The following is a 14,971-nucleotide window of genomic DNA, read 5'->3' as shown; positions in this document are numbered from 1 at the left end:
TGCACCTTAGTGTTTTGCATCAATGTGATCAGTGATACATTACATTACAATAGTTAGAGATTGATTTTAATAACACTTAGAATTGCTGCTACATTAGAACAGTAATGACATGTTTGATATTACAGCATTCTATATTTGTAAAAGACATGTTAAAAGATCACAAGATAGAAATATGTACCTTAGCAGGGATATCATTATTTTCTTCTGTACCAGCAATGATCCATTGCTGATCTGGTGATACCAGTAGAAAATCGACTTGATAATCCTTCATCACTGACAAGTGAGTGATCTGGCTAAGATTAGGAATACTTAGTGTGATAAGTGAACCTCCTCTAGTGCCAGCCTACAATGAAAAGCAAACTTTTAAAATGCTGTATTTCACTTTTTGGTAAAGAAATCAACAGTATGGGGAACAAAAACAAATTGCTGCACGTTCAGTAGGTCTGGCAGCATGTGTGAAGAGAAATCAGCATTAATGTGTCAGGGCCTGTGACCCTTCCTCAGAACAGTATGCTGTTGTTGGTTTTTGATTTAGAGCACCGCAGCTCTTCTGGTTCTCAAGTGTATGGAGAGTGGGTGAGAAGATATATTTGAAGCCTAAAATCAACCGAAATTTTATTATCGGCAGAGCAGGCTTGAGGAATATGATCCATAACACCTATCTCTATGTTTCACTTCTGGATCTCTTATTTTCCTTTTCTATTATGCTCTGTTGCCCACTGTGTGATTATCATGGATGTATGATTTTTCTCCTCTTTAATTTTAAACCTGTGTCCATTCAGCCTTTGATCTCACTGCCTTTCCACATCCTCCTGCCATTAGCTGTAGTAGAAGTGTCCGGAATTCAGTCACTCCTTGAGGAGTTAAGCCGCAAGAGATCAAGGGAGTACTTGGACTATTGTGAATTGTGCTCAACTTTCATGTCCTGGTTTATTGTCAAACAAAAATTTCAGCCGAGCAACTATGATTACACAAAGAAACTACATGGAGAAAAACTAGTCTGGAAATTGGGAGACAAGAACAGGAAGATATAATTTCAAATAAACTATGAATGCTAAGTTTAAGAGGGGAAAAAAAATTTAGTAGTATTTGGAAATGTGTGCCGGTGAGTTAAACAAAAAGGCTGAATTCACAATGCCGGTGGGTGTCTTTGCTAACAGTATCAGCTCAGATGAAATACTGTCACATTTGCGCTACTGAGAATGATAGGGAAGTGATCCTATACATTTTCATTTTTTTTTGTCAAAAAGAATCAATTCTGTATGTTTTTATCTTCTGTAAAGCACTTTTTTTAAAATCCATCAAATATATTACAACTTGAGACAAGCTAACTATGATAAACACTGAACAAGTAGATAAATGCTTTGTTTCCTGAAACCCACAGTCAAAGAGATCCAATCATGTTGAAATGCTAAATTGCCAATCTAACTGCTTTCTCAAATGGGTACTTAAAATCAGAAATTCTCATCCTGGCTCATGCCAGTTTTTAAGGCTGTATCTACATTTAGTATTTCTGCTGAATGTGTCATAGAATATTGATCCCAGGCACAGAAAGATCCCTGACTAACAGCATACTTACTTATCTAAGAGGGCACACAAAACTCTGAAGAATTAAAAATTAAGGAACAAGACAAATTGATTATACCTTTTTGATTTAAAAAAGTCTGACGTGATCTTAACTTACCTCACCTATAGCAGTACACATTTTAAAATTCAAGAACACTAATATTGTTAAATAAATTGACATACAGTTAGGTAGAGCTGGTTATTCACATTGCTGGTCACCAAATGACAAACTGAGCATGAAGTATCACATGCAGCCAACTCATCTCCAGTCTGCCCATGCCAAATTTTGATTTTTCCTTTTGAGTCTGTGGTGATAGCAAGGTCTTTTTGTGGGACAGTTATTAATTTCACCAACGGTTCTTCTTGCACTGGAGTTGACCATAGTTGTTTACCCTTTGAAACACAAGATGTGTCGCATGATTTAGTTATGAACCTTCTGGACAAAGTCCACGTTCAGCTTTACATGAAACGTCATACATAAACAGATATGCTGAAATACTGCATATATTTAAGTAGTGATTTAACTTGAGTATAAATTGACTTAACAATTTTTAACCAAAATGTTCAAACTCTTTGTAATTACAACCCACTTGCTGCTGAAATTTCTAGTGCAGATCTACTTTGACAGAATTATAAAATAGCACACCAGTGAAGCAAACTTCCGGGCTACTGTGGAAGCATGCTGGGTGCAAACAGTCTCCAACTCTACAATCGCAAGAAAATGGGAGAGCATATATTTCAACCCTTGTAATATGTTATTCTTGTAAAAGTTGATTTAGTATGTTTTAACAAGAAACTGCCTTAGGAACTAGACTTGTACACTATCATACATGGTAATTTTGCTAAATAAATTAATTTTATCACAATAGAGTTTTCAGCTAGAAATTACCAGCCGACTCTCTTCTCAGACGTTTGTTCCCTGTGCCTTTTACTGTTTGCTAGAATAGAAATAGGTACATTCTTGATCAGAGGCCTCAGTGGATTTGATATTGCCAAACCCAACAGCAACCTATTCCATTTGTTGCTAGTTCTGTGTGAAGAAATTCTTATTCAGAAGTTCACTTCATAATTGTGACTTGTGTCTTATTATTTCCCAAAATGTGAATGTCAACTTTATCAAGTTCATTTATTGTTTTTAAAAGAACACATTGTTTATTTTGTGTCTTTTTATGTCAAAATTAAGTCTATTATTTTATAGCAAGCTAACACTGAGTAATATACATTAACCTCACAACCCCATTGATAAACTTAGCTAGGAGGAAGCTGATTTTGCAAGACCAAGGCACTCATTATAAAAGGATTATAATTTTATACACATTTTCTGTTGCTTAATATTTCATATTGTTCTTTTATAATACACACTTGCTCATTAAAGCGCCAGTTATTAGCAGCAATTCTTACTGAAGTAGTTAGCAACAAGTGGATTAAGAAATTGATTCTGCTAACCTCCTGAATGTTCCATGCTCGCAGTGTACAGTCTCTGGAAGCTGTGCACACCAATGATTTACAAATCCCAGTATCGAACTGATGGTCAGGATTACTTAGGTACTGCAGGCCAGTGATACTGTCTTTGAACATGAAAACAAATACAGGTGGCCATGAGCAATTTGCTGGCTTATTGTAATTTGTTAGGAAAGACAGTTGGTTAGAAGCAATATTCAGATTGAACTGTATTTTCCTTGTATGGAATTCTCCATTTCAAGTTTTTCTTTTCCAGCTGTAGCTCTGATTTAATCTGTCCTGCCTGATAGAATGATGTTGGTGGGGTATTAAATTGTGGCTGGAGGGAATCCCCTGTGTCCTTCTAATTTACCTTATTCTCACACGATGTTAGCTTGGGAGAAGTCTGCACTTTAAATCCTCAAACACAATAGCATACATGTTCCCCTTGCTCATCCTGCTCTGTGATTTTTTCCAACTACCAACACAAGTAGCTTCAACTCAGTGTCTTCATAGCCTGCTCCTGCATCAGGTAATCAAGAAAACAGTTGGTTTCCAGGTATCTGGAGTGGTACGCGTATGCACTTTGGTGGCTGGGGATAAATGGTTGCTTTGCACTAGGAGACCAACACAGGTGGGGGGACATTTGTGTCATAGTTTCATGTGGGTTAGCTGCTCAGAATATCATGGCTTTGAGTGGGATGTGGGGAAAGAATTAATAGGGTCATGACAGGGGTGAGGGTTTTCTATAGGAGAAAATAACAACTATATTTTAGCAATCTACATTTTTAGTGGTAGCTTTCGTTCCGTTAACCGCACTCCACATAACTCACTCTGATCATTAGTTCCCCACATTTATGTAATCGCTCCACACCCAATGAACCCTTAATTCATATATCCATCATTCCTTCATTCTGTTAGGTCTTGGGCATTTCTTCAGACCACATTAGAAGAAAATAAGGGTGTAACAGTTGTTGTCAGGAGATTGGTACCTGAGTGTACAGAAAGGAAATGGGGGTCAGGACATTGGGAAATAAGATGGCATAGGGCCTAGCATTCTCCATCGGAGTACTATCAGACAGGAGCAGGTAGTTGGGGGTGAATAAAATGTAGGCAGTTTGTCATGGATATCTCTTAAAAGCTTGATTCTGCAAGGGACAAACGAGAAAGGGGTCAGAAAGACCAGTAGTGGCTGTTAAAGTAAGAGTAGAATATTATTTAACAATAAATGGAATAACGACTTGAAAGGGAATAATTATAAAATGATCTGGGGCAAAGCATTGTTCGCATTCAGCATGAGGAGAGAGCTTTATGGAAAAACTTGATTTAGAGCAAATGTAAGTATGATGTAATATCTTTAAGCAGAAGCCTTTATTCATTTCCATGAAGTCAGAGATTATTATTCATTTTTTTTGCCGAAGTACAGCTGGCCTATGGCTGCTTTTGCACCAAAAACTTGCGCATCTGCCTGGTGCACAGCTCAGGAGCCTGTCTTCCATATTTAAATGATGTTAGGTATGATGAGAGGGAATTCTGTCAAAGAGCTGCACAGTAATTTGCTACATTAGAGGGGAATGAGGTGGACAAGCCTATACTTTTAGATATGCTTGTACAATGTTATATGACTTGCTACAGTCATTTAACTCTTCCCTTCCTCAAAGTCATTCAACAACAGTCTTGTAAGTACAGGCTTGTTGACAACAAATGGCTGCATACAGGCAACAGTTAACCCTATGAAAACAGCCTAATCGTCCATTTTCAACTTGTCTTTTTTTGAGATGCTTATCTTAAGAGGGAACAGCTGGAATAACCTTTTTTTTCATTCTATTTGTCCCCTGTGTTAGCTATATAACCATTGAACTGTCCTTACTGCAACAAAATCAAACATATTCAACTTACCAGTGTGACCCCTGAAAGTTATGCAGTTATAGTCTGTAGTGCTACGTCCTGATGCCATGTGCTGCTCTGTTTTGGAACGATGTAAATAATAATTTTTCCAGGAGTTTATTTCACTATCTGTACTGGAGAGATTGCAGAAGATCCAGCGCTCCAAGCACAATCTTCTATAAATTCAAACAGCATGTGTATGTGTCAAAAATATGGTACAGCTGAATCATCCAAAGTCATAGAGTCGTAAAGAGTTACAGATGTACAGCATGGAAACAGACTCTTTGGTCCAACTTGTCCATGCCGACCAGATATCCTTAATAAAGCTAGTCCTGTTTGCCAGCATTTGGCCCATATCCCTTTAAATCCTTCCTATTCATATACTCATCCTCCAGATGCCTTTTAAATGTTGCAATTGTACCAGCCTCCACTACTTCCTGTGGCAACTCATTCTATACATGCACCACCATCTGCGTGAAAAAGTTGCCCCTTAGGTCCCTTTTCACTTGTTTCACTCCCACGTAGTCACTAGCTTTGTCTCTCTTCCTACTTTTTAAAGTAGCATTGCTTTGATTATTTCCCTCTCCCCGAAGTAACAAAACAGTGCAACAGCTTCTAAATAAGTGATTATTGCTGCTAGAATTCAAGGAGTTCAGCTCCAATGCTGAAAATACCTCAAAAAAAAGGAGCTGCTCTAACAGCCACAATTTTGACCCTCCTCCATCTTGGATTAACCAGAATCCTTCCCTCTAAGAGCCTGAAATTTTTAAAGAAAATAAAGCTTTCGGATGACATTCTACTTCCAAGTGCTGCCCCATAAAGAACTCTAGTTTATTCACTATTAATGTCTAAGCATGATCTCCATTCGCTTTGCAAAATACAGGGAGTTGGAGACTGCAATGGCATAAGCAGGATCTGGGACACATAGGTCCTGAGGGCTCAATGACTGTGACCCAAGGGACCCGCTGAACTTAGAGATAGTAGGAACTGGCGATGCTGGAGGAAGACAGCAGGCCAGGCAGCATTAGAGGAGCAGGAAAGCTGGCATTTCAGGTCGGGATCCTTCTTCAGAAATGGGAGAGGAGAGCGGGGCTCCGAAATAAATGGCAGGGAGCATGATAGAAGATGGATAGTGGAGTGGATAGGTGGAAGGGAAGACGGACAGGTCAAGGAGGCAGGGATGAAGCTAGTAAAGGTGCATGTAGGTAGGAAGTGGGGATGGGGGTTGGTCACTGAGGTGGGAGAGGCGGATAGGTGGCGCAGGAAGGTAGGTGAGAGGAGGTGCCGTCTAGGTAGCTGTGGGAGTCGGTGGGCTTGAAATAAATATCAGTTTCGACGTGGTTACCAGAGATAGAGATGGACAGGTCCAGGAAGGAGAAAGAGATATCAGGGGTGGTCCAGGTGAACTTGAGTTGGGGTTGTAGGCGTCAGTAAAGTTGATGAACTGTTTTTGAGTTCCTCGTGGGAGCATGAGGCGGCGTCGATACAGTCGTTGATGTAACAGAGGAAGAGGTGGGATGGGGCCAGTGTAGCTGCGGAAGAGGGACTGTTCCACGTAATCTACAAAGAGGCAGGAACAGCTTTAGCTTTGCTGTGTTCATCCAGCCTCACATTTTATTATCTTGGAATCTCCAGCATCTGCAGTTCCCATTATCTCTGATAGCTTTGGCCTTTGTGGGTTTTCATGGCCGCGCCCTTTGTCTGTAGGAAGTGGGAGGAGTTAAAGGAGAAGTTGTTAAGGGGGGCAGAAATAGGTTCGGTGGGGTAGGTGCGGGCAGAGACAACGTGTCAGCCAGGGCAGTCGGGTTTATGGATTTTGAGAAGGAGATAGAAACAGGCAGTGCAGGGTTCGGGAATGAGGAGGTTGGAGGCTGTGGGTGGGAGGTCACCTGAGGTGATGAAGTTATGGACGATCTGGGAGATGATGTTTTGGCAGTCAGGGGTGGGGTCATGATCAAGGGTGCAGTAGGAGGAGGCCTCGGCGATGTAAAGGTCAGTGCGTCATACCACAACTTCACCACCTTTGTCTGTGGGTTTGATTGTGAGGTTAGAATTGGAGTGGAGGGCTGCGTGATACGTCGGGGAGAGGCTGGAGTGGGCGAGAGGGGTGGAGATTTTGAGGCGATCGATGTCGTGACAACAGTTGGAGATGTAGAGGTCAAGGGAGGGTAGGAGGCCTTCGGGTGGTGTCCAGGAGGAGGGGTCAGTAGAGGGAAGGTTAGGCTCACAGTTAAAAGAGTAAGCATGGAGGCAGCAGAAAAATTGTTCAACGCCCAGGCATGAGCAGTAATCGTTGATGTTCGTGTGGAGGGGGATGAAGGTGAGTCCTTTACTGAGGACTGACTGTTCATCCTCAGTGAGAGAGAGGTCTTGGGGGATGGTGTTGGCTGTAGAGCTGCTGAGTGTAGAGGCAGGGGACAGAGCAACAGGCTTGGGTGGGAAACAGAGGCCAGGCCCAAGGACAGAACCAGGATCCATGATTTCTGTTCTTCCCCTTGCTCGTAAGGTGTCAACTTTGACTCAAGGACAGCACATTTGCTTCTGAACCATCAATAAGCCCCCAATTACTAGAGTAGCTACATAAATGCTGGCTACCAGAGCAAGAGAAGCTGATTATTTTGTGGTGAATGACTGCACAATGGCTTTCTGCTTCTCAGGTGACCATAGGAATACTCACCACTGGTCTTAGTGGGCACAACAGCAATAATACTGAGAGGAAAAAAAGCAGTCTACTGCACTTCATCTACAAGTCAAAACGTCGCACACTGACAAACAACAGCTTTAGTGTATACTATCTTCAGCTACATTGCAACAATTCATCAAGGCTCCTTCTGCAACACTTATCAAACCTGCAATTAATATCTCTGGTGGAAAAGGACGATATGCACTGGAACACCACGACAGCAAGTCGCACACTATCTGGACTCGGATAGCTTTATAATTATGGGTCAAAATGTATGGAACTCCCTACCTAACAGCACTGTAAAGTGCAGCTTAGCTACAGTTGTTTTAAGAGAAAGGCCCACCACAATTTTCTCAAGGGCAACAAGGCCAGATATGTTCATGCTGCAAGAATGAACTTCAAAAATAATGAGGCAATTTAAGGTATGAATGTATTGTTGTCTCAGTCCTCTGATACATACTACACCTACATCACTCACAAAATTACATTCTGATTTACTCAGTTTTACACAAATAAAAAAATTACAGTATTTATATTTTACTATGTAAAAAAAATCTCCATGCTGCACTTAAAACTAGACAGAAGAAGAAGTTCCCAGGCAGGTGACAGAGGCTTATCCAGTCATGAGTCGAACTGTACTCAACAGAAATATTCAAGAATTGATCTAATAACCATTCTAGGTTAGCTACCTTCCTACTAATAAAGGGAAAAATTATTACAGTTCCTGCTTCTCTTCATTATCCAGCAACCACAACTGGAAGTGGGTAAGGATCTCGAATATGATAACCCCTATGATGTTCCTAGTCACTGAGCTGTGCCTCAAACCATACTTCAGTGGGCAGTCAACAAGAGAGCAGCAGTGTAGAAAGAAATTGGTGCAAAAAGGAGAAAAAAAAAATTATTATATCATTTAAATAGTTTAAAGGCTCTTTAAAAGTAAGTTTAATCAATGAATGTGCTGAAAAGTGCCAGTATGAACAGGACAGAAAGGATATCAAGCCAATGTAAGAGGTCATGTTATATTCTTGACAGACTCTGGATGGCTTGAGCCAAAATGTGACGTTCCAACAGAAGTCACTGCTGGATATTATCAAATTATGTTTTAAAAAAATTAAGGATGGAGCTAAACCACAGCAGCATCACCAAACCGGACAACATAAGGAAGAAAAGCACACACTCTGGAAATATTCACCAGATCTGCCAGCACCCAATTAGAAAAAACAGACACAAATGCTACCAGATCTACTAAGTATTTACATTGTCTTCCATTTTAATTTAAAATTTACAGCATCTTCAGTATTTTGCTTTTATTACTGTGTGGAGGAGGGATGCGTGACCAACCATTGATAGAATGCTGAGTGATCAGGAAAGGATAATGCCCAGATAATAAGCACAGTGACAAAGAACTTAACTTATGCAGAGATAGTAGGAACTGCAGATGCTGGAGAATCTGACCTAACGAGGTGTAGAGCTGGATGAGCACAGCAGGCCGAGCAGCATCAGAGGAGCAAGAAGGCTGACGTTTTGGGCCTAGTCCCTTCTTCAGAAAAAGGGTCTTCTGAAGAAGGGTCTAGGCCCAAAACGCCAGCTTTCCTGCTCCTCTGATGCTGCTTGGCCTGCTGTGTTCATCCAGCTCTACACGTTGTGATCTCACTTAATTTATGCATTTGGCTATGGAAGGTGCAAAAACCTGACTGGAAATATGTACAAAAGAGCTTGGAAATAGAAATAATAGTTTGTCAGAACAGAGGGGCCAAGCATAGTATTTGATGAGGAAGGATGATAGCTCACGCTAGGTGAGGCAATGGCCTAGTAGTATTTACCCCTAGACTATTCACCCAGAGATCTTGGTAATGTTCTGGGGGTTCAGATTTGAATCCTGCTATAGTAGACAGTGAAATCTGAATTCAATAAAAATCTGGAATTAAGAGGCTGATGATAATCATGAAACTGTTGTTGATTTTCAGGAAGAAAAACGTATGGTTCATTAATGACCTTTCGGGAAGGAAACTGCTGTCTTTGCCTATGTGTGATTCCAGATCTACAGCAATGTGATTGACTTTTAACTGCCCTCTAGGTAATTCGGGATAGGCAATAAATACTGACCCAGCCAGAGATGCCCATATCCTGTGACTGAATAAATAAAAAACTTTTGAAAGTGTATGAGATATAGGAGAAATCATTCACAATATTAACTGATATAGGAAGCATGAAGGGGTGCTGGATGTCAAGGGGTTTAGTGAGGATGTTGTTGATGTACAAGAAGTAAACTTGTGTTCAGAGATGGAATGCACTAGCAAAAAGGCTATCTTTTGGCGAAGGCCCCATCTAACCTATTGGGTAGATGTAAAATATCCTGTGGCACCAATTCAAAGAACAGCTTGGTTCCTCCTGACCAAAAGTTATTCCTCAAACATCAACATAATGTTTCACTGTGGTTTGTTTCATCATATTTCGTGCATTGCGACAGTGACTTCACCTTACTGTAGATTGCCTTGGGATTTCCTGGGATTGTGACAGATACTACACAAATGTGGGCACAACAGAGCATGCAAGTGACAGCAATGGACTATCTTACCTCCACAACCAGGGTGTTTCTGCAGCATCATTCCAAGCCTGTAATCACAAGATATCAAATGTTTATTCTCTGTCAGCCTTGAATTTAAAGGAGAAAATCCATTCATTTATGGAGTTATAGAGTTCTACAACAGAGAGAGGCCCTTCAGCCCAAATTGGTCCATGCCATCCATGCTAACTCCATTTTCCTGCTCTTGGCCTATATGCTTAGAAACCTTTCTTAATTGTCCAAACACCTTTTAAATGTTATTAATGTACCCACCTCAACTACTTCCACTGGCGGGTCACACCATATGTGTACCACCCTCTATGTAAAATTTTGACACTCAGGTTCCCATTTATTCTTTCCCCTCTTACCTGAAACTAATGTCCTGTAATCCTTAATTCCCCTATCTGTGCCTTTCAAGATCATATACACTATTATAAAATCTGCTGACAGTTTCCTACACTGTAAAGAAAAAGATGCTGGCTTGTCCAACCTCTCCCTATAACTCAGTCCCTTGAGTCCTGGCAACATCCTTGTAAATTTCATGTGCGTTCTTTCCAGTTTAATAACATCCTTCCTATAGCAAAGTGACCAAAACTGAACACTATATTCCAAGTGTGGCCTCGCCAATGGCCTGTACAACTGCAACATAACTTCCCAAAATCTCTACTCAATGCCCTGACTGACGAAGACCAGTGAGCGTAAAGCTGCCTTCACTGTCCTGACTACTTGTGACTCTACTTTCCGAAAACCATGCACCTGAACTCCAACGTCCCTCTGTTCCACTACGTTTCTTAAGGCCCTACCATTCACCATTAAACTCCTACCTTTACGTGATTTTCCAGACTACAACACCCCACACATATACATTAAACTTCATTTGCCATTTCTAGGCCCACGTCCCCAGTTGATCAAGATCCTGCTGCAATTTCTGATAACCTACCTCACTGCCCATGGTTCCACCTATTTTAGTGTCATCTGCAAACTTACTAAACATGCCTTGTACATTCTCATCCACATCATTGATAAAGATAACAAACAGCAATGGGCTCAGCACTGATCCCTGAAGCACACCACCAGTTACAGGCCTCCAGTCCACCAAACATCCTTCCAATATTACCCTCTGCCTCTTACCATCAAGCCAATAGTGTATCCAATTTGCCAGCTTTCCCTGCATTCCATGCGAATTTACCTTCCAGAGGAGCCTACCATTTGGAACCTTATGAAATCCATCTAGACTATGTTTACTGCCCTGGCCTCATCAACCTTCCTGGTCACATCATCAAATAACGCTAACAAATCTGACAACTTGGATAGTTTATGGTTTGCTGCAATGAGTACTCCAAGTTTGGAGCTCCCAGAACAAATGTAACCACGTAGATACTTTAAGTCAGTGTAATAATAGCTCATTCCAATGTCGATTATATTTTGGTGACTGATAATCCTTTGGTCACAAGGGTTTACAGTTTGAGTGGCTGCTTACTTAAACTACATAACTTTGATTATCAATCCTGCCATTGTTGCTAAATCATTCTACGATAATCATTGCAAGTTGGGTTTACATGGACTGGAGGAGATCTGTAAGAAGCCTAGGACAATAAATGGATTTAAACAGAGGGTAAGAATTTAACTTTGGGTGTTCAATCACTTCGGATCAAGCAAGTCAGAAAAGATTGTCAAGTGACACAAGTAGAATTAATGCACCATCGTCACAGTTACAGAGATATTGAGTATAACTTTGGTTAGCAAGAAAGAATAAGAGATACAGACATAGAATCCCTACAGTGTGGGAACAGGCCCTTCAGCCCAACAAGTCCACATCGAACCTCAGATCATGCCACCCAGACCCATTCCCCTTTAACCCACCTAATCTACACCTCCCTGAACACTACGGGCAATTTAGCAAGGTCAATCCACCTAACCTGCACATCTTTGGACTGTGGGAGGAAACCAGAGCACCCGCAGGGAACCCACACAGACACTGGGAGAATGTGCAAACTCCACATAGGCAGTCACTGGAATCCAGGAAGATGCAGGCCCTGCAACTTTTTTGTTTCAGTTTGAAATGATTTTGTTAGTGCTCTTTCCTATTTCATGTGTCAACTTAATTAATGTTCTAGGTTTGAGGCAAAAATGTCCAAATGAGTTGCTGTCACGATTTTTCAAGATTTAAGATAACAAAGTGTGGAGCTGGATGAACACAGCAGGCGAAGCAGCATCTTAGGAGCACAAAAGCTGACATTTCGGGCCTAGACCCTTCATAGAAAAGGGGGATGGGGAGAGGGGGAGGCAGACTGTGTTCATCCAGCTCCACACTTTGTTATTTGTTATCTCGGATTCTCCAGCATCTGCAGTTCCCATTATCTCTGATCACAATTTTAACCTCACTGCGAAGCCTCTTCCAGGTTGCCTAACCTGAGGAAGTTACCCTCCTCCCTCCGGACCTACCTCAGGGGATCTCTCCTCTCCACCTATCCTCTCTATCCACCTTTGGTCCGCCTCCCCCTCTCTCCCTATTTATTTCAGAATCCTCTCCCCATCCCCCTTTTCTGATGAAGGGTCTAGGCCTGAAACGTCAGCTTTTGTGCTCCTGAGATGCTGCTGGGCCTGCTGTGTTCATCCAGCCTCACATTTTATTATCTTGGATTCTTCAGCATCTGCAGTTCCCATTTTCAAGATTTAAACTGGGTTTTCTGTTTAAGTTGGGCACAATGTAATCTGTAAACGACCCAAGAGTACTTCAATTCCTTTTACAAATAATTTTTTCATAAATATGTTATCTTTTCGTCCAACAGTCTCCCATCCATAGCCTGGAAACTCTTAGACATTTCTAAATTCAGACTTGACAAAGGTCACTTACTCGCCTAAGGTAATGTTGTACAACCCGAGGAAAAATGAACAGAATGAATTAGGTTGCAATATTTCTAAATGCAACTCCTGTGCTAAACGGGTGAGCATTGGAAGTCGGGAGGAGTAATACCGACTCTCACGTCCAATCCCATCCGCTTTTCCTTGGGCTTCCCAGTATTGGTGTTGGGGGCAGGTGGTGCTGACTGTGGTCGGTGTGGAGTTTGGAACAGGTTTGGGATTGCTAGGTACTCAGTTCCGCAACTCCACGTCCTTTCTGCTAACAATGTTTGGGACAACTCCCCTCGGCCAGCTCTTTACCTCGTTCACTTGAGAAACCCGTCTCAAATCGTCAGCCTCCAGGTAAGTGAAGATGTAGATTAAACAGTCACGTGTGAGGACAGGTCCTGGATCACTCTCCATCCCAGCGAGACCTCCGCAACACGTAGGAGCCACTTCTTGACACAGTGCCAGATACAGCCAGCTTCCGGGCTCTTCTCTCCACTATGGCATCCCAAAAGGCACAATTATCGAACAAACTCGAGACTTTGAGCCACACGATCAATTATTTGAATCAAAGCTGCAAATACATCAAAGCAAGCTCGGTAGAGACTATGAGGCAGCCTGAGCGCAAGTTTTGGTTCCTCATTATACATCAGGGCGGTGCATCCTACATGCCACTGGGGACATTTCAGCACAGAATCTAATGCAGCACGGACACGCTTTTACATTGCAACGTGTCTTTGAAATAAGATGTAAAACCGAGGTGTTTCTCAGTTCGAGGAGTGACTTCTGTCCTCATTAAACTGGAGAGCCCTTACAGTTGAGCTGACAAAAGCAGAGATTGTTGGGAAAGCTCAGCAGGTCTGGCAGCATGTGTGGAGAGAAATCAGAGTTAACGTTTCGGGTCGAGTGACCTTTCCTCAGGCCGTTCCTCTGTTTTTGTTTGTGATTTACAACAGTTCTTTCGGTTTTTATAATTGAGCGTATATTTTCCTACTTCTGTCTTTCTTGCCTCTGACCCTCCCCGAAAAAAATCAGTACATTCGCTGCAAAGATGTGGAGGTGCCTCTATTGGACCGCGGTGGACAAGGTCAGAAGTCACACCACAACGGGTATTAGTCCAACCAGTTTATTTGCTATCACCAGCTTTCAGAGTGTATCCCCTTCTTCAGGTACAGTGGCCCCACCTTTCAAAGGAGCAGAGCTTTGAAAGCTTGTGATGTCAAATAAACCTGTTGGACTATAACCTGATGTTGTGTGATTTCTGACCTTTTCAATCTAATGATATCTTCCTTGAATTAAGGCAGTTTTGGAAAATTAAAACCAATGCGTCAATTATCTCACCAGTCATTTTGTTTAAGATTCTAGGGTGGCAGTCTATCAGGACCAGGACTTGTCGGCTCACAGCTTCAACAATTTACTCAGTTTCACTGCGCTGGTGTTTGTGATTTTCCTGCAACCCTGACTCTCATCCAGACAATCTAAAAGAACCGCAAACCTGTTAGACTATTCGAAAAACTGAGAGGACTCCTCTTACACCCCATCTCCTCTAGCCTGCCTCTCTTACAGCCACACTCTGCTGCCTGTGAACACTCACCAAATCAGAGGATCCAACACTACGAGGTGTGACTACCTCCCTGTACAAAGAATGCAGCCGACTTTACCCCTTCCCGATACATGGCAGTGTCTGGAATTCAGTCTGCAGTTCATAAAGTCTTATCCAAAGCTGTGTGAATTTCAAATACGTACCACAGACATGTTTGATTTGGAAAAATTTGGTATAAAGGAACTCCCAAATACTGCAACTGTGACATGTTGCTTGTCCTACCATCTTTAATGTGTTCTAAGGAATTACTTAGTTATTTTATTCAACTTTATATTTAATGATGTTTATGTATATTTCATTAACTTTACCATCAGCTGTTATACTATTTCGAACCTTCAGAATAGAATAAACTTTAATCACTTGCCAGATACCCACC

The 14,971-nt window shown here is 41.6% G+C and overlaps 1 protein-coding gene across 5 annotated transcripts in view; it reads right to left on the bottom strand.

The window, feature by feature from the left end:
* The window catches only part of fbxw12 (F-box and WD repeat domain containing 12), a 55,029-nt gene that overhangs the window by 28,092 nt on the left and 11,966 nt on the right, over nt 1-14,971 (bottom strand). For 3 of the 5 annotated variants that reach the window (XR_009446492.1, XM_059649861.1, XM_059649860.1), the window contains exons 2-7: nt 13,308-13,566; nt 10,155-10,192; nt 4,906-5,069; nt 3,013-3,134; nt 1,750-1,959; nt 179-343 (exon numbers count right to left, since the gene is read on the bottom strand). Coding sequence is in view for 4 of the 5 variants with exons in the window: in XM_059649861.1 (XP_059505844.1) it covers nt 179-343; nt 1,750-1,959; nt 3,013-3,134; nt 4,906-5,069; nt 10,155-10,192; nt 13,308-13,409 (801 nt within the window). In the remaining variant the exon portion in view is untranslated. The remainder of the gene's footprint in view (nt 1-178; nt 344-1,749; nt 1,960-3,012; nt 3,135-4,905; nt 5,070-10,154; nt 10,193-13,307; nt 13,567-14,971) is intronic. The other 2 variants (XM_048547509.2, XM_048547512.2) reach the window with 2 other exon arrangements.

This window comes from Stegostoma tigrinum, chromosome 11, assembly GCF_030684315.1.
Source record: "Stegostoma tigrinum isolate sSteTig4 chromosome 11, sSteTig4.hap1, whole genome shotgun sequence".
NCBI lineage: Eukaryota > Metazoa > Chordata > Chondrichthyes > Orectolobiformes > Stegostomatidae > Stegostoma > Stegostoma tigrinum.
The sequence above is the reverse complement of the archived record's forward strand: the minus strand, read 5'-3'. Positions and strand labels throughout refer to the sequence as shown.